General features: G+C 48.0%; 1 protein-coding gene across 1 annotated transcript in view; it reads left to right on the top strand.

Annotated features, from left to right (window-relative positions):
* Nucleotides 1-26,014, top strand: part of GMPR (guanosine monophosphate reductase) — a 46,160-nt gene that overhangs the window by 1,559 nt on the left and 18,587 nt on the right. The window contains exons 2-5 of the mRNA XM_079776021.1: nt 6,782-6,901; nt 9,264-9,347; nt 12,499-12,672; nt 25,307-25,388. Coding sequence (XP_079632147.1) covers nt 6,782-6,901; nt 9,264-9,347; nt 12,499-12,672; nt 25,307-25,388 — 460 coding nt within the window. The remainder of the gene's footprint in view (nt 1-6,781; nt 6,902-9,263; nt 9,348-12,498; nt 12,673-25,306; nt 25,389-26,014) is intronic.

Consider the following 26,014-nt stretch of genomic DNA (forward strand, 5'->3'; position numbering starts at 1 on the left):
TAGTAGAGAGGAACTTTTAAGAAACATTATATTTTTAAAACAAGGATATATTATATGTGTTTTCTGAACCAGGAAACATCTTGAGAAGGTAAAACATTTAGAATTTATGTAATAGAATGAATTACTCTTTCCCAGGGAAGGGTATGACATCATATATCATTTGGCTTGATAATTTGGGCTGATTGAAACTATTAATGACCCAGCCTCTGATGACACCCTACAAGCTACATGTAAGCATTGCAGTGAGAACTCTGTGTCCTAGGGAAAGGTTTTCATATTTCCAGTTTTGTGGGAGTTTGCCAGCTCTGTGCCAGGAAACCTGAGTTAACTGGCATTGCCTTTCCAATTGGTTCCTGTAATAGTTTAGCTCCCTGTTGCCCGAGGCAGCTGCCTGGCTGGCTACCCCTCAGAATCAGACTGCCTGCTTCAGTGGTGTTGAGGGATGTAGTTAGGCCTAGGTCAAGCTAGTCTTCTGATCCCCTCTGAGTGTTTTCTCAGTTTGCTTGGGGATGCCTGAAATGTTTTAGAGGCAGATTAAAATATTTTCATTGCACAATCAGATAGAAGCCAAATGTCTGCTCCCTGGCAGGAGTCATACCGGAATGCAAATTTGAAGGTAAATGACTGGTAAATGATGGGACTTGGAGCTGAATCAGAAAACATATTTGAGTGGAGCCAGGACAGAAAACATACCCCTGAGAGCAGTCTTGCGGAAGGGAGAGTTTTGACGTTTGACAAGATTGGTCCCTGCAACAGTGTTGCTAAGAGCCAGGCCTTGTGCTGATCATTGTGAGCAGGAAGTGGAGAGAAGGACAGAGTGTTCTCCCAGCCCGGGAGTTTGAGCACTCATGCTGGGGCATTTCCACAAGTGTCATATAAAATGAATTTGAAGTCACCTTCCAGAGGCAAAGGGTCCAGGTGGGGATGACCCAGGAGGCCTCTCGGTGGTTGCACCAGCTGGGCAGTCATCTCTCAACTGGTCATCCATTCATTGCCTTTACCCACAAGACATTGTGGGCTGGGACATCCATAGTTTCAATCAAGCCCCTGGCACACAAGAATAAAGTGCCACAGGTCTGTGTGGGGGCATTTGAGTCATCTTTCCAGAGGAATTGACATGTTTGTTGACTGAGGCAAGACCTTGTCTTTTTGTTGTTGTTGTTGTTAATCCTCACCAAAGGATATTTTTTCCATTGATTTATTTATTATTTTTTAGAAGGAGAGAGAGAGAGGTGGGGGGAGAGGAACACTGATGTGCGAGAGACACATCCATTGGTTGCCTCCTGCATGCACCCCGACTGTGGCCCAGGCAGGAATGGAACTTGCAACCCAGGTATGTGCCCTTGACAGGGAATGAAACCAACAACCCTTAGGTATGCAGGGCTGATGCTCTAATTACTGAGTCACACTGGCCAGGGCAAGACTTTGTCTTTATTGATAGACTAGTGGCCCGGTGCATGAAATTCATGCACATTGAAGGGGAATTAATTAGAGGAAATATTTTAATATTGCTATTTGCCTTTTCTCTATAATAGAAGTGTCAGAGATGAAATAAAATTAGTAAAATGTATTTGAAAATAATATATAAACTTATTAATAAATAAACAATCACAACATGATATAACATCAACAAAGACATGATATAAAAACAACAAAAACATCTTATAAAAACAACACTGATACAATGACTGATAAATTGATTTAACTTATTCTAATATCTCCCTGTATACCACATTAAGAGTGAAAACACTTTCAGAGTGCTTGACTAATTTCCCTTGTGATGAAGTATTTACAACTTTAACTTTAACATCACACGCTCTTCAAACTCGAGAGAAAGCAACATACAACTGACCATGTACAAAAATAGGTTCAGGTAGGAATATTCCTACTCTGTGCAGAGTTTGTCCTTGTGATTTATTAATAGTCTTCGCAAATGCTGGCATCATGGGAAACTACCTTCAAATTAATTTAATTGGGAGGCCAGTGTCAGACGGGGACAAATCAATTCTTGGAATCAGAACAACCTCTCCTTCTGCGAGGAATGGGGCTCCCTCCTCCTCCTTTCAGGGTCCTGGGTGCAGGTGAATGGGATTCCTGGCTGGCAGGCCACTGATAGCAAGCTGTTCAATGGCTGATTATGTTTTTTCTGTGAGGAATGGGGCTCCCTCCTCCCTCGTGTCAGGGTCTGGTTTGAAGGCTGGCCACGCCCCCGATCGCGGGAGACCCAGAGTTCCACCACGCCCTGGCTGGGGCCCAGAGCTCCCTCTCACCGCCACCGTGCCCAGGCCGGGGCCGGGAGGGAGGTCCCACCGCTGGCAGCCTGCTGTTCAGTCATCCATCTGGTCGTTTAGGTCGTGACAGCCCCTGGCTTTTTATATATTAGGATTGGGAAACTCAAATGCCCTTGATTCCCTGAGCACATTCTTCCTCAGGATCGTTCCTGGCTCAGATGTCCCAACTTATTCCTTACGCTAGTAAGATATTTTCAAAAAAACAAAACAAAAACTTATTAATGCAGCTCAAACTTTGGAAGTCAGGTATTGAAGAGAATTTGCATCAGAAAATTGTCCACTTGTCCTAGGACAGGGAAAACAATGAGTGTTCAGTCTCTAGTGTTGTTTCTACAGGGGTCCAGTGAGCAGAGTGCTGGTCCAGCCTGCGTGATCCTCAGCCAGCGGGTGAGAGAAGGGCAGGTGGAGAGACTACCGGGCTGGGAAAAAGGAAGTCTGGGTTGCCGTCCAAGCTCTGTCACAAATTATTTTATTGCCTTTGCCTTTGGGTCAGTTCCCCCGGGGCTGCAGTGACAAAGCACCAGGCTGGGTGGTTTACGCAGTAGATGTTTACTGTCTGACAGTTCTGGAGGCTGGAAGTCCCAGGTCAAGGTGTTGGCAGGGTTGGTTTCTTCTGAGGCTGTGAGGGAGAATCTGTTCCTGTTCCCTCTCTCTGGTGGTTTACAGGCAATCTCACGTGTTCCTTGGCTTGTAGACGCCTCACCTTGATCTCTGCCTTCATTCTCCCTTTCTGTGTGTCTGTGTCCAGATTTCCCCCTTTTAAAAGAACACCAGTCATATTGGCATGGGCCTTCCTAATGGGCTCATTTTACCTTGATCATCCGCAGAGACCCTATTTCCAAATAAGGTCAGTGGATAAGACTTCAACATCTTTCGGGGGAGACACAAACCATAACAGGTTTTCTCTGTAAAATTAGAGGTTTTGACTAGACTTGTTATTCACAGATGCCTCAGAATCATCTAGGAAGGCACTCTGAAAATACACATCTTGTCCCCCAAAACAAAGGTTCTGATTTATTAAGTTTGAGGCAGCCCAAGCATGTGTATTTTGGACATTGTCCTAAGATGATTCTCATGTGTGCGTGGATGCTCTGGACTGGCCACGGGAGCCCCTTCCATTAGTGGAGCTGTGGCTGTCTGGTAATGTGCAGCTGTGTGTGCTTCTCCTGAGAATGGATGGTGACACTTCCAGGGATCAGAGCCCATTCGGAGGGCTGGCCTGGGGCCCACCAAGCATTACTTGAAAACGGCTGGGGGCCAAAATGATGTTATTCTTGCCCCTTGCCCAGATGTTAATTTATTCTGCTCCCCTCCTCCCGAACCACTACCCTGTTTTTAATCCTCACTCAAGGATATGTTTTTACTGATTTTAGAGGAAGGGGTTTGAGAGAGAGAGAGAGAGAGAGAGAAACACCGATGTGAGAGAGAAACATCAATTGGTTGCCTCCCCCACATGCCCTGAGTGGGGATCAAACCTGAAACTTGGGTATGTGCCCTGATTGGGAATTGACCCCACAAACTTTTGGTGCAGGGACAATGCTCAACAAACTGAGCCCCCCAGCCAGGGCTAATTTATTTCACTTGAGCCAGTAGGACTTCAAAGGTGAAAGGCTTTGTCCCTGTGCTTAGACTTGTGATCTGCATGTGAGACAGATAATGAACAAGGCAGTTAATAAGAGAATTGCTTTAATTAGTACCATCCACGGGTCTAGGCAGAAGGGTCTCCTGACCCCTCCTCACTGGACAGGGCCTGTGGGCTGTGCTGTTCCTTCTGGGCCCTCTCCCGGTACTCAGGATCATGGATTTCCCTGCCCTCGTGACTTGGAGCTGATCCCAAGGCCTGCAAGGGTCTCTTCGCCAAGCGTGTTTTCTCAAGGGCCATCCGTGCTGCTGGTATGCTTGCCTCTAACCTCAGAGAGTGGCCAGGTGGCAGGTGTTTGTGGGAATGGAGGTGTGTGTGCGTGGAACGTAACGTGTGGACTGGGGTGTCCATGTGTATGCACGCAGGGTTTGGGAGGAAGGCAAGGGGATGTGGCTTGCAGGCCCGGCTGGCTCCCCATGACACCAGGTCCTGGTGCTTTCCTGGTCAGAAACGAAACTGTTTATGAAGGTGGAAGGATAGAGCAAGATTCATGAAACAGCTTGCTAGTTTGACTTGCAGTGAGGTGTTTATAACTGTTGTAGGAGGGCCACAGTTTGTACTTTCGGGCCCTCTCCTGCAGGCTGACTTGAATGAAGGTATGTTTAAAGGGCTGCAGGTGGGGGAGGGGCGGTTTATTACTTTATGTTCCCTTTCAAATCAGTTTAGCTGAGTGACAGTTTGAAGGTGCTATATTTGGTGCATTGACCAGCCGTGGCAGATTAAATTCCAAGTTTTGTTCCTGGGAGACTGGAATTAGATATCTCTCTCAGTGAACAACTGGTCTGGTGTGTGTGTGTGTGTGTGTGTGTGTGTGTGTGTGTGTTGATAAGGATGGGGAGATCTTCTCACTTATCACTTTTAGAATTAAGGATTGCATAGAACCTACCTACTGTATGGAGAAGACTAGAAGGGGGGGGAGAGTTTGTTGCCAAGGTTGACCTTTCCCACGAAGAGCTCTGTTTTGTGTACCCCCATCGGTTTTGGAGTGCCCCCAAAACCCATGGTGCGCTCAGCTGGGTGCAGGATAGCATCTCTCCCCACGCATCTTGGGAAGAGTGTAAGAGTAATTTGACACCAAGGAATTCCGATTTTTTTAAGCCATGGAGGTCGAAATGCGGGGGCCATTAACCAACACAGAAGGTGGCAACAAATACGACCTCTTCAGTTATCTTTCAGAACCTAACTGTGGCTTGCTTCACTGAAGTAGAACCAAGAATCATAATGAAGAACTGGAGAAGGGATGACCTGCCCCCTATGCCCAGGCAGTGACAGCATCTCATTGCCCCTCATTGTTGCTGTTTCAGGTCCGTGTGGACTTACTTATGGCATGGTTCACCCAGGAAGCCGGGTGGGCAGGGAGGCGTGTGTGGAGAAGCAGAGACATGAGAAAGCAAGGCGGCCTGAGATGTCCTATGGTGGTTTTTTGTTTTGTTGTTGTTGTGTGTGTTTTTTTTTACATTTTGATAGCAAAGTGAAACTTGTCTCAACTGAAAAGAATAAAAGGAGGAACTAGATAAACGCTGGCAGGAAATGGTTGTTGCGGGTGTACTCACGAAGGCCAGGATTCAGGGAGGCAGGTCCAGCTTATTTCAGAAGATACACCCCTGTGTTTCTCTGGCTGGTTCTCCTCGGGGAAGTGCCTACTTCCAGTAGGTTCTGTATCCATCAGATCCAGCCAAGGAAACAAACTGCTTCATATTTAAAGCAGGGAATTTAATGCAAGACCTCCTGACATTGCTGAGATGCCCAATGCGATATTGAGGCACCCCAGACGTTGGCAGCAGAGAGAAACCACTTCCAAAGCAGGGAAGGTGATCTCACTAGGCCCCGGGACTGAGATGGCTCTGAAAACCAGGATCCTGCAGGCCTGGGCAGAGGGGTCCTGGGAGAGCGACCCTGACTATACCCAGGCTCACTCTCCCCCAGTTTCCTCCCCAGGGACCCCCATTGGCTGAACCCAGCCGGAAACCAGCCTGGGGAATGGAGCCTGCAGGGGGCCTCCCTGTGATGGTCCATGGCAGGAGAAGGGTGAGGAATGGAGCTGTGAGCGCACAGGCCTGCAGTCTGCCCCAGAAGTAATTTTACTCGGCTGGCTCTGGATGAGCTCCTAGCACGCTGCTTTTGCTGAACCTGCCGTCCTGGCCCAGCTCTCCTGATAGTGGACTTGGTCCTCAATGCCCTGATGCTGGAGTTGCTTTGGAGTTGGAGGGCCCTCCCTCCAGCTGTTTGCGAGTCAGAGGAACAAGTGTTTATGTGCACAGGTGGTTGCAGTGCACTCTCCCCAGCTCTTTGAAAGATGCTCCTAATTACAGAGCAGCCGAGAAGGCTGGAAGGTGAAGGGATTAATGGTTTGCAGCTCGCTGCAGGGTGAATTTGGAGGGGAAGGGGAGAAGGACAGGGAGGGCCATGCTTGGCAGGGCAGAGTGGAATGGATTTTCTCTGAGGGGGGACTGGTTCTCCAGTGTTGGGAAGTGGGGAAAGAGAACGTGTATGTGGGGTGTGGTGCTCGGATGAACCAGGCTGGGGACAGAGGAGGCAGTGCTATGGGGAGGCTCCTGAAGGAGAGAACTTCGGATCCGGAGGCTGGCTGGATGGCAGGAGATGCAGTGCCTGTGCTGGCACTCGAGGATGCCGAGGAGCCGGGTTCAGCTTTTGTACCTGGGTAATAGCCACTGCTCGGTCTCCTCAGGGACTCTCCAGTCTCTGGGACATCTGGCCCAGCACTAAGCGAATCCAGGGACTAAGGGACATACACTTCCTTTGTGTTCTTTCCACTTGCTTCCGATTCTAGAAAAATCCCGCAAATCATGCAAAGAGCAAAGCAGTTCTTTTTCCTTTTTGCCAATAGGTGGATCTGGAGCGGACCTTCACATTTCGAAACTCCAAGCAGACCTACTCAGGGATTCCCATCATTGTGGCCAACATGGACACCGTGGGGACATTTGAGATGGCAGCAGTGATGTCACAGGTAGGGCGGTGGGCTTTTTCCCTCCGCTGCTCACACTGGACGCTTGTCAGGAGCCCATCTTGGTCTTGTGCAGACACAGGGAAGAGAAGAAAAGGGAGACACTTGGATCCTTGGCTGGGACTGAACTATTTAGTTCCAAGTCTGTTGTTGTGGGAGGCACTTCTTTTCTTCCCTGCTTTTCAATTAGAAAAAATGGGTGGAGTCCGGACTTTGCAGTCCGTGAGATGGGGACTTAATCACAAGGAACAACAACAGCCTGTAATTATTGGAATCGAGAGTCTAGGTCAGTGGTCGGCAAACTCATTAGTCAACAGAGTGGCAAACCGCGGCTCACGAGCCGCATGTGGCTCGCGAGCCTCAGTTTGCCGACCACTGGCCTAGAGCCACATCCATTGCTTCCTTGAAGATGCCCGTGATAGTTTGGAACTTAGAGCTACAGAAAGAAGGTGGACATTGTGTCATATTGTAAAGTTAGCTGAGTGCCATACTATAGAAGAGGGAGAGTGCCTTTAAATGAAGACACAACTGCTTCGTGTGCAGTCTGTGCTATGGCATTGTTACATCATGTAGAAAACACTCACTGAGCACTTTACATGCCAAACACTGGATATGATGATGTAATGTTGTCGCAGCCTCACCAGGTAGGTTCCTTTTACAGATGAGGAAACTGAGGCAGAGAGGGAGAGGAAAGATAACTTGGCCCAGGGCGTTCAGCCAAGTAGAGACAAATTCAAGATTCAAACCCAAACTGACTCCAGAATAAGGGATTTGCCTCTCAATTTACACTGACAGGTCACAGTGCAAGCGCAAGGTCCCCCTTAACCAACTGCCAGTCTAATTTCCTGTAAATGGAGTGGCTGGTATCCCAGCCTTGGGGAAAGGAAAGGAGAAGCTTTCTGTGGGCAGGACCTGTGTCTCACGCAGCTCTGTCCCAGGTGCCAGGTACTCTATTCATCCGAGATGCAGACATCCACTCGTAATGTGCCCAGGGCGTGCGCATCTATTTCCCCTGATAATCCTGCCAAGTGAAAAAAATATATAAATCCAATTAGTTGAAAGAGCTTCTGGCTGTGGGCAGCAAGTCTAACCTCAGGAGGGGCTGGGAGTCATTATTAGCCAGTGATTAGCAGGAAGATCTTCAAACAAATTATGAGCTCCGAACATGGCGTAGGAGGTGGTCTGTCTCACTCCACGATCTGTCAGTTGTATTATCTGTCAGCCCTCAGCCCCCACTGAGCTTTGGGCCAGAGGCTAATAAATCAATTGCTGAAGGAATTTGTATTTTTTTCCCCTCCCCATCTGTTCCTTGCTCTGCTCTGTGATCAGCCATCGCTACTAATGAATTATGTATTGGTGTAAAAGCGGGTGGAATCAGGGAGCAATAAATAGCCCTGATTAATTCACATTTCAGATTATTAGTCCGTGAAAAACATACACCTTGTTATGCTCTTCCCATTTTCACGGGAAAGACTCCCCATCAACGAGGCAGAATACACTGAAATAGCTCCCCATGCGTGGGTACTGTGCAGTTTCTATTTCTGGGATCCATTGAGTTAGTGCAAGTGAATGAAGTCATGGAATTTTAGAATGGGAAACGGCGGATGGAGAAAAGGACCAGAGAAGTGATGCGAGAGGCCCTGGTGTAGGGGAAGGAGCCTGAGCCCTGCAGTCAGATTTGAGTTTGATTCTGCCTTTGCCCCTTCCTGGCCAAGCAATTGTGAAATTTCTTACATTTAAACTTCTTAAGCTCTCTTCTGCCCACAAAGCTAATGTTAGTGTACAAAGTTGTTCTGAGAAGTAAATGAAATAATGTATGCAAGCTGCTTGCACAAGGTAGGTACTCAATAAATGCCAGGTTGATAGTCATAGACTTCCTGTTATAATTTATATAATTTCCTTCCTTAGGGATACCCACTGCCTGATGGGCTTAGCTTTTAGCAAGAAATACTTGGGTTGTGACCACAAGGAAAAGCTTTCAGGTATAAGTTGAGGTTCTCTCGGGTTGGCTAAGCAGAATTGGCCTTCAGGAGGCCCTTCGTATGGGCAGGGGACCTGCTCTTGGCCTAATGCAGGTGGTCAGCGGGACAGGGCTCAGAACTCTCCCCCTTCCCTCCCCTGCCTCCTGGCAGAGCCTCCTAAATACTGACTGTGGTATTTTTCTCATCAGATTAGAATGGAAAACCCCTTTGTGATTTCACGGGTTTCACCTTTGTCTGGTTTTGGCTCCTCGGAGCATATTCAGAGCTAATTAAGCGTGACTGGCAGAGACCGCCGATGCTTTCGTCTTGTTGGCTCACCCCGCCTTACGGAGGAAGGAGGCTCACCTGACTTCTCATCCTAACGGTGCCGCTTTGTTTCCTAGCACTCCATGTTTACAGCAGTTCACAAGCATTACACCCTGGACGACTGGAAGCTCTTCGCCACTGATCACCCAGAATGCCTGCAGGTATTGGTTGCAAAGGGTAGAAGATCTTTGGGGTTGTCCGAAGGATTTGAATCAGCAGCAGACACACACAAACACACACACACACACACACACACACACACACACCTGAGAGAGACCTGGTAACCGCAGTAGTGGTCCCCCAGCCCTTCGTCGTTGCCAGGGATTTGCTGAGGAAATCTGTTCTGTATCCTGTTTTGAAAGTGTTGGGATTTACTTGCAAGGAGTCTCTGTGTTTTTCCCTTGAAAGGTGAAGTGTTAGGTTATGAGAGCTTGGGGAAGACCTCTGTTTCCTGCCAGGGGTAGATCCAATCCAAACATTCCTTCTGGATGTAGGAAAAACATCTAATTGTAGCAAGTTGTTTTGGAGTTGAATAAACAGTATGCCCGCTAGGAGGGCTATAATTGAAAGACAGAGAGTAACTAGTGTTGGCATGGATGTGGAGAGATTGGAACCCTCCTGTATTGCTGGTGGGAATGTAAAATGGTGCAGCTGCTTTGGAAAAAAGTTTGGCAGTTCCTCAAAAAGGTTAAATTATAAGAGTTATCATATGACTCAGCAATTCCAGTCTTAGTTATAGGCCTGAGAGAAATAAAAAAACAACATATCCACACCAAAATGTATACAGAGGCGTTCATAGCAGCATTGTTCATAATAGCCAAAAGGTAGAAGCAAGCCAGGTATCCATCAACTAACGGATTAATGTTATTCAACTATAAAAAGTACCGACACATCTACAGCCGGATGAGCCTTGAAAACACTTGGCTAAGTGAAAAAGCCAGATACAAAAGGCCACATATGTGATTGTTTACATGAAACATCAAGAATAGGCAAACCTCTAGAGACAGAAAGTACATTAGTGGCTGCTTGAGGGATGGGAGGGTTGGAGGGCGAGGCCTAAAAGGTGTGAGAGTTTCCTTTTGGGGCAAAGATGTTCTACCATTGATTATGATGGTGTTTGCTCCACTCTGAATGCACTAAAAACCACTGGACTGTATACTTTAAATGGGTGAATTGGATGGTATGTGATTTTATCTCAATAAAGCTGTTACTATTTTTTTAAGGGCAATTTGAAAATAACAAAAAGCCCCACTCTGATGTGCCTGAGTTCCCTCCGGGCACACGGTTGGTTCGGAGCCAGGGCCAGCAGAGCGTCCGCCTTGGAGACACTCTCCTCCGATCAGATTACCCGTGATTGCAAAATGACTTCACAGTGGGCGGCGTTTGAGGTTGCGCTGGCTTTTTTTTTTTTTTTTTTTGGCTATGTTTTAATTATGTGTGGATTTTGATTAGTGAGAAGGTGGTTTTGGAGATAAAATAATTCTGGCTCCATAGCAAATCCTTCCTTTTTGACATACTGTGTTCACACGATCTGTACTTGTTTCACCTTCTCTCTCCCTCTTCTCTGGTAGAAGTCGGGAAGGCAGTGAGTTTGGGGCCATGTGTGGCTAATGGGAACCTTGGCTTTCATGAACGAGGGGTGATTTTACTTATTACCCAGCCCCCACCAAGCTAAAGGCTGATTTTTCGGAAAAGGGACAATGTTAAGAACAGCAGCACTGAGAGAAACAGAAATGGAGGGGGAAATAAAAAAGAGCAAAGCTCTCGTGGGAGGGCAAAGATGTGTGGGTAGGGCCCCACTTGGTCACACTGCCAACACGAGTGAAAGAGGAGTAAACCCAGGAAATGAGTCAGCATGCATTCTGTTACAGTTCTCTTACAATCACTGGGCTGCAGCTACATGGTTGTGATTTTTTGGGGCGAATAGCAAGGATATTAATATATTAATATACTAGAAGCCCAGTGCATGATTTAATCATGCACGTGTAAGCTGTCTGTCCGCTGGTCTGCAGCTCCAAAGTCCCTGGGCCCCTAGGGCGAGGCGGGGCGGGGGCGTGGTCCTCCTGCGGCTGGAGCCCAGGCCGGGGTCTTGCCTTTGCCTCCCGCCCAGGAAGGCTGGGGCCGCCGCCAGCCACGTGCTCCTGCAGCCCAACTGCCGCCAGACTCCTCCCCGGGGAGCCGCCTCCAAACCTCCAAAACTCTGGCTCCACTCGCTGCCCCAGAGGCCCGTCTGTGCCGCAGCACAGCCGCTGGCAACGCGAGCTCAGCGTCCTGCCGGCCCATTCACCACCCCAGCCACCCCAAGTCCCGCCCCCTGTGTCACCCGCTGGCCCAATCGTGGGCTTAGCGGAGTGATGGTAATTTAAATATTACCTTTTTATTATGTAAGATATCCCTCCTCTGTGGTTTATGGATGAGAGAAAACAAGTTAAAATATTCTTATAATCTTATAAAGGTGAGATGCCGACTCTGGGCACAGTCCCATGGCTTAGTTTCACTGAGGCCTAAGTTACTCAACACAGGTCTTTTCCCAAAGAGCATCTTTCCGAGGAGCCGATGGGTGGGTTGGAGGGTGCTGGTGCTGTGGAGGTTGGGGCGGGGGTCACGGAGGGGGTGCGGTGGCTTCAGATGTAAACACATCCAAGGGCAGCTGGGGGATGATGCGTTCAGGCTCCTGTTCTTGGCCCTTTTGATAGGAACACTGAGATCTGCAGCTCTTTGGGTTACGATTTGCATGTTGTATTAGTATTAGTATTGGGAGTAAAAGTGAAAATAGAAAAGGGTTTTATCAGGGGAGTTTTAGACACCTTTCCCTCCCTCCTCCTGAGCCCCAAAGCGAGATGCTGGGGGTGATGGCCACAGCGTGGGCGTCAGGAGGCCCGAGTTGACTGGCCTCCCCATCATTCTTCCTGCCTCCTCTCCTCCAGGAGGAGGAGATTTCTCACCGATGGTTCCATGATTCAGAGTCCCACATAGAGAGCCAAGGATACGTGAACGAACGCCATGGACAAGGTTTCCCGGCTACTTAACAAACTGTTTGCTATAACCATTCGTGGCTGAGGGCCAGGGTCAAAGGATACCTGCAGTTTAATGGTGGGAAAGAGCAGGGGCAGAGTTTGGATGACGTAACGAAGGACTTCCTTCCCCTCTGCTGCCGCCTGGTTCTCCAGCAGGGCCGCTCTGTGCAGGGTAACTGGCCTCCGAGGGTCACTGTACTGTCCCCAGAACAGGCGAGTGGATGGAGGCAGGGTCTGGCTTCTGAAGACTTCTCACTGTCCATGTCTCGGCCCTCTTGGTTTCTGTTGGGTACAGCACGTAGCCGTGAGCTCCGGCAGTGGGAAGAATGATCTGGAGAAGATGAGCAGCATCCTGGAAGCGGTGCCACAGGTGAAGTTTATTTGCCTGGATGTGGCCAATGGCTATTCGGAGCACTTTGTGGAGTTCGTGAAACTGGTCCGCGCCAGATTTCCAGAGCACACCATTATGGTAGGTACGGTGGAACCTTCTGTAGCTGGGGAAGCAGGAGGGTGCCCGGTGTGGCAGGGGAGCTAGGCGCTCTGCAGAGCTTTCGCTGCCTCCTCATTGGAAGACTAGTGGAAATCACCGGACACAGTGGCAGCTGTGCAAGATCTGAAACCTGGCTCTCCTCTGTGGAAAGTGCAGTCCAGATCGGCAGCGTAGGGTGTGGCTCCTTAGCTCTGCTTAATATCCTCACATGCACCTTTAAACAAAGGTCTGTGTCACCTTAACAAAGAACAGTTTATTTTTTCAAATTATAAGGGAAAGTTTATGTAGAAAGTTCCAGAGGTGGTAGAAGTGAGCCAGCTGGGCTGTGTAGGCTCAGGAAACAAGTTACAGAGGCAGAAGAAGGGCGCCAAGAGCTGAGAGAGAGAAAGGCAGAGGTCACGTGACTGGGGGAAAGGTGGAAGGGAAGGAAGAGGTACGAAGGTATTCCAGAGAGGGAGAGCCAAAGAGCACATTCTTAAAAATGAAAAACCCACTGTCGCTGGGCTTCAGGGTAACCTGCTTCTGCCAGCTGTGCCCACCCCTCCTTACAGCAGCAGGCTCTCCGGTAAGAGTTGAGTTCACAGTAGGATCATTTCACAGTTGTCAGCTGTTACTTGTAAATCATTTGGTGTGTTGTTTTATCTAGGATCTTTATTCTTTTTTTTTTTTAATTATTTTATTGATTTTTTACAGAGAGGAAGGGAGAGGGATAGAGAGTTAGAAACATTGATGAGAGAGAAGCATCGATTAGCTGCCTCCTGCACACCCCCTACTGGGGATGTGCCCGCAACCAAGGTACATGCCCTTGACCGGAATCGAACCTGGGACCCTTCAGTCCGCAGGCCGACGCTCTATCCAGTGATCCAAACCGGCTGGGGCTAGGATCTTTATTCTTGAACTTTCCTGCTTTTTTTTTTTTTTTTTGTATTTTCCTAACCATCAGTACCTTCACTACTTAGAATATGTATTTGTTATTGCTGGGAAGTGTGGATTTTCAGGAAAAGGAACTAGAAACTCTAAAGTTGAGTTTGGGCTTTTGGGAAATCTATATTGTAGTTATGTGTGTCTTTACTGGTCTTAATTAACATGGCAATTATAGCTTGGCCACTAGATAAGCTACCTAAATCTCCTTTTTAAGTTCTGTGTTCCTCACATTTGATCATTGTATTGAAGTTGGGAGACAGGAGTTATTTCTATTGGTAGAGTTAACTCTTCTGTTAAGAATTTCCAAGGATTTTTAAGATAAGTATTTTTATGTTTTCCAATCACATGAGAAGAAAGGATCAAGAATTGTCCCAAGGTCAACCAGCTGTATGGAGTCACAAGCTGGGTGGGAAACAACAAGATTCATTTTACCTTCCATAAAAGTGCTAACAATGTCGTTGCTTTTTTTTGATAAGAGTAATAGCATTTATTGAGTGCCTACTGTGTTCCAGAAGTTACATCTTCCCCCCCCCCCCCCCCGCCCCTTCACATTTTTGTAAAGAGTAAAAACTGTTGTCCCAAACTTACCACAGATGAGGAATTCTCACCCAAGGATATGTTTATTGAATTTTAGAGAGAGGAAGGAGGAAGAGAGAGAGAAAGAGAGAGAGAGAAATATCAATGTGAGAGAGAAACATCAATTGGTTGCCTCCCCCACATGACCTTCCTAGGGATTGAACCCAAAACCTAGGTATGTACCCTGACCAGGAATCAAACCCACAGCCTTTTGATGTAGGAGATGATGCTCCAACCAACTGAGCCACCTGGCCGGGGCCAGATGAGGAATCTTAAGCTCTTATTTCATTCTTTTTTTAAAAAAATATATTTTTTATTGATTTCAGAGAGGAAGAAAGAGGGAGGGAGGGAGGGAGGGAGGGAGAGAGAGAGAGAGAGAGAGAGAGAGAGAGAGAGAGAGAGAGAGAAAGAGAAAGAGCGAAAGAAACATCAATGATGAGAGAGAATCATTGACTGGCTGCCTCTTGCATGCCCCCTACTGGGGATCAAGCCCACAACCCAAGCATGTGCCCTTAACTGGAACTGAACCTGAAACCCTTCAGTCCACAGGCCGGCGCTCTATCCACTGAGCCAAACCAGCTGGGGCTTATTTCATTCTTATACTTCGGGGTTTTCTCAAGGTCACAGCAACATTAAGCAGCCAAGCTGGGATTTGAAGCCAGGTTATTCTGAATGTGACACCCATGGTCTACCCTGCAGGCTTGTTACTGTGCCCATCCTCGTTAACTTTAGTGATGAGGCTCCTTTCTTCCACTAGGCCATGTGCATGGGACCCATTTTCTGCTCCCTGTTCTGAGGAGGTTGACCTTGTATATGTTTACACTGGAGGGTGACCCTCTATCATGACCCAAGGATAGGAGGTCATGGGGCCTCAACTGGCTCTTTTACCCCCAACCATCTGGGGTAACTGTTTCTTAGGAAGAGGGAATGGAAAGCTGGACTCCAGGGAGGGCAGACGCCCTGCCCCCAGCTAGGACTGGGGAGCCCTCAGCAGCATTTGGTATTAAACAAAAATTCTGTGAAATAACAGCTGGATGGTAGAAAGAGCATGGCACATATTTGTTGACTAGAAGAGGAGTCTTTTGTTTTTCCTTCTGGAGAATGAGGAATAAGGCAGGCCCAGGTGGCTGCTGACATTCTTATCTGAGGTGGTGGATCTGATCTTCCCAGAGATTTCCATTTTACCTCTAGTGTTTTGTTGCTTTTTCATCCTCACCTGAGGAGGTGCGTGTGTGTGTGTGTATTTATTTATTTAAAGAGAGGAAGGGAGAGAGAGAGAGAAAGAGAGAAACACTGATGTAAGAGAGAAACATCAATTGGTTGCCTCCTGAATTGCCCCAACTAGGGATCAAACCTATAACCTAGGTATGTGCCCTGACCAGAAATCGAACCCACACCTTTTGGGTGTATGGGTCAACCAGGCCAGGGCTCCTGTAGGGTTTAATGGCCCTGCAGATACAAGGGACTAAGAAACTTGGGAAGTTGTGCTTTATATCTACTGGGTTTGGGTATAAGTGTTAGCTACGAATGTTTAGGAATCAGAAATTTCATGGATTTAATGAGTCAACCTAGTGGATCCAGTTATTTTTATTTAGTAACTAGAGGCCCAGTGCACGACATTCATGCACTGGGGATGGCAGCGGGGTTGGGGAGGGGGGGGGCCTCAGCCCGGCCTGCGCTCTCTTGCAGTCCGGGACCCCTCGGGGGATGTCCGCCTGCTGCGAAGGCGAGAGAGGCCAGCCGTGAGCCCAGCTTCTGGCTGAGCAGTGCTCCCCCTGTGGGAGCATACTGACTACCAGGGGGCAGCTCCTGCATTGAGCATCTGCCCCCTGGTGGTCAGTGTATGTCATAGCGACCGGTCGTTCCGCCCTTCGGTTGATTTGTATATTAATATTAATGTTTTATTATATAGGATTCTTGTATTAAATAGTGAGCTATGACCTACATATGGAAAAGTGCATAACACATGGAACTTTCATAGTTATAAAGTAGCAGTCCTTTAGTTGTTTCCCTTAGCATAATACCCTCTAGGTTCATCCATAACCCTAAAATTCATGTGGACCTACAAAAGACCACAAGTAGTCAGACCTTGAGACAGAAGAACCAAAGTGGAGGTGTCATGCTCTCCAGGTCTCTGGGCTTCAGAAAACTAAGTACACCATTTTAATATGAATCAAGCAGGCTAATGTTCAGTAGCAGCTATCTGCAAACTGGCAGGTGAGGTGATAGTTGTATAATTAAAATGTATAATTAAAATTCATTATATGGTGTTTGTTTATTCAGTGTTATAAATAGCCACCCCAACAATCCAAGAGGGAAAAAATATACTTCAAGTGCAAAAGGTCAATAGCATTGAAAGAAAAATCACCTGTTTTCTTCCTTTCCCTTTTGTAAACTTTATAATTTAAAAAGTAATGAGGTATGAAAGAAAGGGAATATGGCTATCAGTACATGTAGATAAAAAATAACAATTGGTCTACTTAGAGAGCCCAGCTGATGTCCTACAGAGAGTACAAATTCATTACCAGAAAATTCCTTGAATGTACATAACTGTGCATGTTACTTCTCATAGCAATGATCTACAATTCAATCTCTGCACTTTTAGGACAGTCAATACATTTGCTAATGCAAAATAGTCACTTCCGTCAGCCATGCCAAATACAGTGTTATTTAAAAAGTACTGCCCTGGCTGGAATGGCTCAGTGGGTAGAGCATCGGCCTGCGGACTGAAGGGTCCTGAGTTTGATTCCGGTCAAGGGTACATGCCCGGGTTGCGGGCTCGATCCCCAGTGGGGGCTGTGCAGGAGGCAGCCAATCAATGATTCTCTTTCATCATTGATGTTTCTATCTCTCCCTCACCCTTCCTCTCTGAAATCAATAAAAAGATTTTTAAAAAATAAAATAAAGTACCTATCAAAAATGTGTGGACAGTACAAGCATGGACTAAGATGCTCGAGAATGGAAACCAACACCAGTTGTCTGACTGACCACACTGATGTGTTTCAGGGCCGTTTGTAAGAAGCACTACGACTAGAGTTTGGGATCAGTATGTAGATCTGTTTGTTCACAAAACATTAATTGCATAAATGTTAAGGACCAGTAGCCAATAACAAAGGTCTAATAATCCCTTACCTATAGGTATTCTAGCCACTTTTCTAAATGCAACTGTTTTTCCTTAAGAAAAATAAATCAGTTGATTCATGTATTTCATACTGCATTCTTTTAAATGAAAATAAACAACTTATTTAACTGCTTATTTTAGCACTGAGATGAATGTCATGCAGTTTTGTAAAAATGTAGTTATTTAAATTGTGAATGAGTTAGAATCAGTCTTAATGCAAAAGTTCTCCAGTTAATTTATTTTGGGCGGAGGTGTGTGTGAATGAGTGTGTGTGTGTGTGTGTGTGTGTGTGTGTGTGTGTGTGTGTGGCGGGGGGATGGCTTTGTGCTAGCAGGCCTGACTCTTCTTCCCTCACTAGGTTATAAGGCAGAAATCTCCATTCAGGGACTGCCTTTAATCATTTCACTACTGTCTTGTAGAATTCAGAAGGCTGGATATTTTTGACCCCACCTTACTGCTTATTAAAAAAAATAAAATTAAAAAAAAAGAGAGAGAAAAGAAACCCATTGGAGCCCGCCCCCCTCCCTGCCCAGAGCTTTCCATTTGCATGCTCTGGACAGTTGGCCATGATTGTAGCTCCCAGCTGGCCCCACCGAGAGCTGAGCAAGCTGCCTGTGTCCTACCCATCGGACAAGCACCAGGGGCAGAGGGCAGTGCAGGAAGGGGCCCGGCTGGTAGGACAAGGAAAAGGGGGTTGTTGCCAGTGCAAAGCTGGAGGTTGCTATGGGGGATGAGTCTGGGACGGGGAGATGGGTGCTGAGTTCCCACGGCCCTCTGGGCAGCCACCAACAGCAAGTGCCCCTGCAGCGCCTGCTGGCTGGCCCAGGTTGTGCTCTGGTGTTCTTGCTGGTTTCCCCAGCAATGACCAGGAGAATTTGGCAAGGTGGGTGTTTATTCCTCAGCCCTTGTTTGCCTGCGCTGACCCCTGAGATCCGTGATTCATTTGGAAACCTCCAGTGCTCTTGGCGTCCTCAGTTCTTGGAAACATAGTTTCTCTTACGGCTTGGCGGCATTGTGAGGGTGCAGCACTGTTTGTCCAGCGCTCTGGGCTGAAAGGAATATAATAGGGGTGCTGAGTGTTACGATTGTTACCGTGCAGGGAGCAGAAAGGGTGCTCAGAAATGTCCTTGGCAGAGGCTGGCATTCTGGGCGTCTGCGTCGGGAGCGAGGGCTTGTTGCTCCCTTTGCCCAGTGCGCCCTGGATTTTCATGTACAGCATTTTCTCTTGCCTTTCACCTCGGGTGGGTGAGCCTTGCCACATGTGAGGAGGAGGAAGCAGGGAGTTTCATAGAACATCTTTGCAGAAAAGGGTCCCCTAGGGGTGCTGGCTGTTAGAAGAGTGTAACGAGTGGGTAGATTCTAGGTGCTGTGGGAAAAGGCACTGGCATGGGGGAGACACTTCTTTCTTAATGATAACAAGTCTTTGAGTAAGAATAATAGCACCTATTTATACTAATAAAAGGGTAATATGCAAATTGGTCACAACGCCCTCACAGTAACAACTGACCAGCAGACTGCATGGGGCAACCAGGCCGGCAGGGGGTTAGCGAGGGACAACCAAATCACTGACCAGCAGGCTGCGTGGGGCGACCAGGCCAGCAGGGGGGGCAGTGAGGGGTGACCAGGCCAGTAGAGGGGGGCAGTGAGGGGCAACCAGGCCAACAGGGGGGGCAGTTGGAGGCGACCAGGCTGGCAGGGGGGGCTGGGAGGGGTGACCAGACTGGCAGAGAGGAGCAGTGAGGGGCAACCAGGCCAGCAGGGGGGGCAGTTGGGGGCGACCAGGCCGATTGGGGGGGCAGTAAGGGGTGATCAGGCAGGCAGGTGGGTGAGCAGTTAGGAGCCAGCAATCCTGAATTGTGAGAGGGATGTCCGATTGCCAGTTTTGGCCCAGTCCTTGGGATTGGGCCGAAATTGGCAGTCGGACATCCCCCAAGGGGTCCCAGATTGGAGAGGGTGCAGGCTGGGCTGAGGGGACCCCCTCCCCCCATGCATGAATTTCATACACCAGTCCTCTAGTCCTATATAATAAAAGCCTAATATACAAATTGTCCTCTCTGGTGGTCATTCAACCAGGAGTTTGGGAGTTTGACTGCTCGCTGTGACATGCGCTGACCACCAGGGGGTGGTGCAGAACATAGTGGGCAGCAGTGGATGCTCTGCCCGCCCTGATGGGCTCCGATGAGAGTGGGACCACGGCGGATGGTGGAGCAGGTGAGCGGGCAGTGCCAAGTCAAGGTGGGTGTGAGCAGGGGCCTGATCGCCGGGCCGATCACCCCGCAGACAGCGACTAGCGGCAGTGTGGGTGGGGGGGCGCCACCCGGCTCCCAGGCCCTGAGGGAGCCGGGCAGGGGGCCTGGCCATGATTGATCACTCCGCAGGTGGGATGGTGGAGCAGGTGAGGGGGCAGTGCCAGGCTAAGGCAGGGTGCCAGGTGGGACTGCGAGGCTGGGAGCATGAGCTGGGGCCTGATCTCTGCAGGCCACCCCATGGGACCCCACCCATGCATGAATTTGTGCACTAGGCCTCTAGTCCTATATAATAAAAGCATAATATGCAAATTGTCCCCTCAACCGGGAGTTCGACCAGGAGTTCGACCAGGGGAGAGGGCTGGCCGGCCAACCGCCTGCAGCCCCTCCTCCCAGCCTGCCCTGCCCTGGCCCATAGCGTCAGGCGGCCAGGGTAAGGGAGGCCCCGGCCAGCAGCCGGCAGCCGCTAGGGACCTTACCCGTGCACGAATTTCATGTACTGGGCCTCTAGTATTTAATAATGTGAAACTTAGTCTAAGGTCAAGGAACTTTCCAAGAATCACAGAGCCTGGGGTTTGGAGCCAGGCAGCCTGTCCCAGGCCCTGTGATCTTTCCCTTATACCACGCTGCAGCCAGCCTGCCAGCCCACTCAGGCTTGGTGGGACAGAGGTCCCCGAATTGGGTCTGAGAGATGCGTTGGTGCTGGTGGCTCTTTCTGACCTGGTCCTATGGAGAGGTAGGTCTGTGACACCTAAGCTGTTCAGATTAGACCAGGCACCCAGCTCAGCACCCTGGGGAATGCCAGGTCAGCCGCTGTTGGCCGGTCTCATGGGCAAATCCAGCCTGCAGCTGTGCACTGACCCCTGCCTGACCCCTGCCTTGCGTGTTTCCTTAGAAAGGACTTTTCTTGGAAAAGGGTCTCAGAAGAGCCAATAAAAAGTCGGTAGGGAAGTTATCATTTAATGGGAACAGAATTGTAGTTTGGGATGACGAAAGAGTTCTGGAGAGGGATGGTGGACCTGGTTGCACAATAATGTGAATGTACTTAATTATTAAAAAATAGCTAAAACAGTAAATTTTATGTTATATATATTTGACCACAATTAAAACTCAAAAAGGAAGGAAGGAAAGAAGGACGGAAGGAAAGAAGGACGGAGGGAGGGAGGGAGGGAGGGAGGGAAGGAGGGAGGGAGGAAGAAGGGAGGGAGGGAGGGAGGGAGGAAGAAGGGAGGGAGGGAGGGAGGGAGGGAGGAAGAAGGGAGGGAGGAAGGAAGGAGGGAGGGAGGGAAGGAGGGAGGGAGGGAGGGAGGGAGGGAGGAGGGAAGGAGGGAAGGAGAGAAAGAAGAAGAGCGATCTACAGCAGTCACTCTGAAGTGGAGGGACTAACCTTTTGCTGAGCCCCAGCTGAGAGCTGGGCATGTGCTAGGAATTCATAGAACTTTGTAAACCTTACAGTGACAACAGCGAGCGGGCCCGATGAGTGATTTCATAGCAAGATGGATGGAGACCAGAGTTGAAGTGGTTTTCTTAAGATTACATGGGAAGTGGAGGTCCATTGTTCGGCTCCAGGTCTTTCGGAACTTACTTTGCCATAGGTGTCCAGGTCTAAAGGAAAGCTGGAAAAATTGAAGCAAAACAGTTTGAGTTTTGGGTTTTGCTCAGAGGGCTTTTTAAAATGGTACAAAAGTACTGGAAAGGTTCATTTTGTTGCTTTTATGTCTCTTCCTGGGGTCCTCACCCTACCTGAATGGAGGAGCAGTCCTTGCCGGCACCACGTGGCCCCCAGGGGAGGGGGACCCAGTGGAAATCTCCACGTGCCGGCTTTGGTGCCCAGAAAGGGTCTGGAGATTCCGTTTTGTTGTGGCTGCCCCCGGAATGGTGGTTCCTGAGCTGCTGAGTGACAGCCGGATGTGCCGCTGGGTGCGGTCCCATCCGGACAGCCCATACCCACTGCCCACCCGTGGTGCGTCCGGCCAAGATAAGCAAGCTCCTCGCCAGACTCCCCCATCCACTCCCCAGCCCAGCAAGCCCAGGCCCCGAGCTGCCTCGCCTGCCTGCACTTGCACTGGAGCCCGGCCATACTCCTGCCATCCTTCTCACTCTGATTTTGTCTTTTCCTTCCCCCCTTATCTTTGCCTTTCTTGATTTCAAACTTGAATAGAGAACTTTTTGTTCCTGCAAGTGGAAACTCCCCCGTCCTCTCCCGTTCATCGTCAGCCTTCCTGTCGTGTTTCCTCAGGCTCGAGGCATGTCCTGGCATTCGGGTTTTTCCACCCAGCAGCCCTCTGTGGAGACCGCAGTCTGGCCTCCATAAGGAGCCACACAGGTATCCCCGCATCCGCTCAGCTACCTGTGCCAGCCTCTGGGCTACCCAGACAGCATCATCGTCCTCAAGCTTTAGACTTTGACCGTGCCTGGTTGTACCTGGTTCGTCCATCATGAGCTGACTTGATTTCTTTTTTTCCTTTTTTTAATATATTTTATTGATTTTTTTACAGAGAGGAAGAGAGAGAGATAGAGAGTTAGAAACATCGATGATAGAGAAACATCGATCAGCTGCCTCTTGCACAACCCCTACTGGGGATGTGCCCGCAACCAAGGTACATGCCCTTGACCAGAATCGAACCTGGGACCTTTCAGTCCGCAGGTCAACGCTCTATCCACTGAGCCAAACCGGTTTCGGCTGACTTGATTTCTTTTATTTTGTGTGAAGTAGGCCCTCTGAAATAAAGTGATCTATAGGCAGCATGGGACTGGGTGGGGGAAGTGGGGGGCGGGGAGAATGTGGAAATCAACATTGAAAATGAAATTATGTGGGGAGCTTAAAGTAATGTCTTTAAGTTTTTGATTTCTTAATTTATTTGATTTTTTAAAAATTATTTTTATCTTATTTTTAAAGCTTTATTTTTCAGCAGGTCAACCAGCGAGGAAGAATGAGAGTCTTGTTCTCAGATTTCTATTAAGTTCTTTCTTGGGCATAGAGTTCATGCAGGTCCTTGTGCTTAAACAAACAAACAAACCAAAAGAAAAAAAGTCACGTTTAATAAAAGTAATACAATTTATACTATAAATCTAGAACATTTTAAAGAAAAAGATTAAAAGTCAGATAATCCCTCCATGTAGACATAATTTGTTAGCATGTGGGTGTGTGTTTTCATATACACATATACTTGTGTTGTCTTTTTTAAAAAACAAAGTGGAGATCTTACTATTTCCTTTTGTCTTCCCCATATTATACTGAAAGCATTTGGGCGTTTTCCCATGCCATTAAATGAAGCTTAAAAGCATCCCTTGGATAGGCCCTGGATTGCTGAACCTTCGGCGGAGTACACACACAGTGTGGCACTGTTGTAAATAACATCCTTGTAGTCAAATCCTGTGACCTCATCTGTGATTATTTCCTTGGGAGGGAACCCTAGAAGTAGTATTATTGGATGAAAGGATGTACGAATTTTTGCATTTCTTCCGTGTGCGTAAGAAATTGTTTTCTAAGACAACTTGTACTAAAATAGACATTCCTCCAGCAGAGAAAGAGTGTCTGTTTTCTCTTGAGCATTTTGTGTTTAGAATCATCGGTAGTTTGTGAAGTGAAAAGTGGTACCTCACTGGTCTCATAATGTAAAATCAATTATTAGTGAAGTCCCATTCTTTCACTGTGTCTGTTGGCCCATTTTATTTCTTTCGTTCCTTTGGTCACATCCTTTGGCAGCTAGTCAACGAGGCGTTAGCATTTTTCTTGTACATTTGGAAGAGCTCCTGTGGCAGGAACCCTTTGTCACAATTACAGGCCTTTTCTCCACCAGCTTGTTTGCCTCTTAGTTTTGTTGATTGTATGTATGAGTTTGTGTGTTTATATGTGCACAAGCTTTTTATTTTCAGATAGACAGATCTATGTTTATGTGTGTTATTTTGTTTTGTTTTTGTTAATCCTGACCTGAGGATATTTTTCCATTGACTTTTAGAGAATGGAAGGAAGGGAGGTAAGGAGGGAGGGAGGGAGGGAGGGAGGAAGGGAGGGAGGGAGGGAAGGAAGGAGGGAGAGAAGGAGGGAGGGAGGGAGAGAGAGAGAGAGAGAGAGAGAGAGAGAGAGAGAGAGAGAGAGAGAGAGAAACATTGATATGAGAGACACATCAATTGGTTGCCTCCCGTACATGCCCCAACCAGGGGCGGGAATTGAATCTGTAACCCAGGTACATGCCCTTGACTGGGAATCGAACCCTCAACCCTTTGGTGTGCAGGCTGACACTCTAACTACTTAGCAACTCTAACGAGGGCAGATCCATGTTTATGTTGTTGTTTTTTTCCACTTTTATGCCTATTACAAGTATTCATGGCTTTCTTCTAAGTTTGGGGAGGGGGGAGATAAAACTTTTAGTTAGACTCTGTAATTCACCTGAAGCTTGTTTTGGTGAAAAGTATGAGGGATAATCTATATTTGTTCCCAAAAGATGCCTTTCCCAGCTCAGTCTCTTGAAATAGGATTCATTTCCTCGCTGACCTGTAACATAATTCTCATATGTTGGAGCCCTCTTTCTGGACCATCTATCATTTTTGATTGTCAGATGCTGCTTGGATTAAAGCAGCTTTGAGCCCTCCTTATCGCCCTTTTCCAAGACAATTTCATTCAAAGTTAAGAGTCACTTCGTGTTGGTCAAAAATGAAAAATCCCCCCTGGGAATCAATTCAATGAAAGCCAGTCGGACTTCAATTAAAAAAAAAAAAATGAGTGTAATGAGTAAGGATGCATTTCCCAAAATAAGACTTCGCACCGTTGTGAAAATTCAGTCAGGCATCGCACCACGTCTGTGCACCAGCTGAAGAATCCACAGGACAGTGGGTTGTCAGAAAGGGCTCCCAGGCTCCTGCCGTGAGAGAACGGGTGCCATTTCCAATCCAGAGGCATCCTCTGGTTTCCAGATGCTGCCATTCCTGGCTTACATGTCTCTTATCAGGGTCACAGCTTCGTGTTCGGGAAACGGAGCAGGTTCCAGCGCTGTTGGTCCACGAGGGCTCCTCTGCCCTTTCCTATCTGGGTGGGAACCTCTGACCCGAGGGCGGGCACACAGGTGTCTTCCCAGCTGTGCGATGACCAGGGGCTTCCTGATCCTGGCCCCTGGGGCTCCACAAAGGTTCTTCAGGGCTTTTACAATCTGTGACGCATTTTATGCCCAACAGTCAAGATTTGAATCAGCTGAGTGTTGCAGAGCTTGTTTTATGTATTTGTTCTTTGTAGGATTTTATTTTGCCTGTTGCTGAAATGTTTACAAAGTCCTGACCTAGATCGTCTAAGGTCTTAGAGTTGTAAAATCATAGAGTTTTATACTCTATGTAGTGTCCGGGTGTCAAAGTCTGTGCTCCTATAGGATCCAATGTTTTCTCTCCTCACCCCCGCAGCCCCCTTCCTTCCTTCCTTCCTTCCTTCCTTCCTTCCTTCCTTCCTTCCTTCCTTCCTTCCTTCCTTCCTTCCTTCCTTCCTTCCCTCCCTCCCTCCCTCCCTCCCTCCCTCCCTCCCTCCCTTCTTTTCTTTTCTTTTCTTTTCTTTTCTCTTTTCTTTTCTTTTCTTTTCTTTTCTTTTCTTTTCTTTTCTTTTCTTTTCTTTTCTTTTCTTTTTTCCTTTTCTTTCATTTCCCTGGCTGCCTGGTGGCTTGGGACATCCTCATGATTGTGTCCAGGTATGAGTCCTCACTCCTTTCTTTGTACCACCAGGAGTAGTTCATGGTCGTGAGCTGTGTTCTTTCTGTCTCAGGCAGGGAACGTGGTGACAGGGGAGATGGTGGAAGAGCTGATTCTTTCCGGAGCAGATATAATCAAAGTGGGAGTTGGACCAGGTAAGACTTGCCGGGAGAACAGCAGAGGGGTGTGTGGGGGAGGAATTGGGGTCTGGGGCTTACAGGGGCTGGAGATGGCCAGAAGGGAGCCCACGAGTCACCCACCCACAAGTTTAAAGTGCATTTCTTTTGGATCTCATTGAGCTTCCACAGAAGCTCCTCATTAGAAATGTCGTTGAGTTACCATCTGATGTCAAGGAGCGGGGGTGTGGTTAGGATATGAGGTCCAGGTTTTAGAGTGTAACTGTGGAAGAGAAAAATGCAGATTTCGTCCATGACCAACTCTACTGTGAAGAGGAAGATGAGGGGTGAAGAATCCCTGGGACAGTTCACGGACATGAATAACTCAGGTTTCTGTGAGTGTTTGAGGGACTCCAAACACTGCAAATAGCATGCAGCTGTGAGGCCATATTGAACTTGACCCGTGTGTCACCCAGGCAGTTAACACTTTGGCTTCTCACTTGGTACATATCCATATCAGATTTGTCCAGTTCTTCTTGGCATTCTCTCCTAGGACTGCTCGTTGGTGTCTTGAGTTGGGGGACAAGGCGGAGCCTTTCTGTTCTTATACTGGTGGCTCCATTTTCTTTCTGGGACAGTTAGCATTCGCTGTCCCCTTTGGCCAT

Source organism: Cnephaeus nilssonii, assembly GCF_951640355.1.
Source record: "Cnephaeus nilssonii genome assembly, chromosome: 7".
Taxonomy (NCBI): domain Eukaryota; kingdom Metazoa; phylum Chordata; class Mammalia; order Chiroptera; family Vespertilionidae; genus Cnephaeus; species Cnephaeus nilssonii.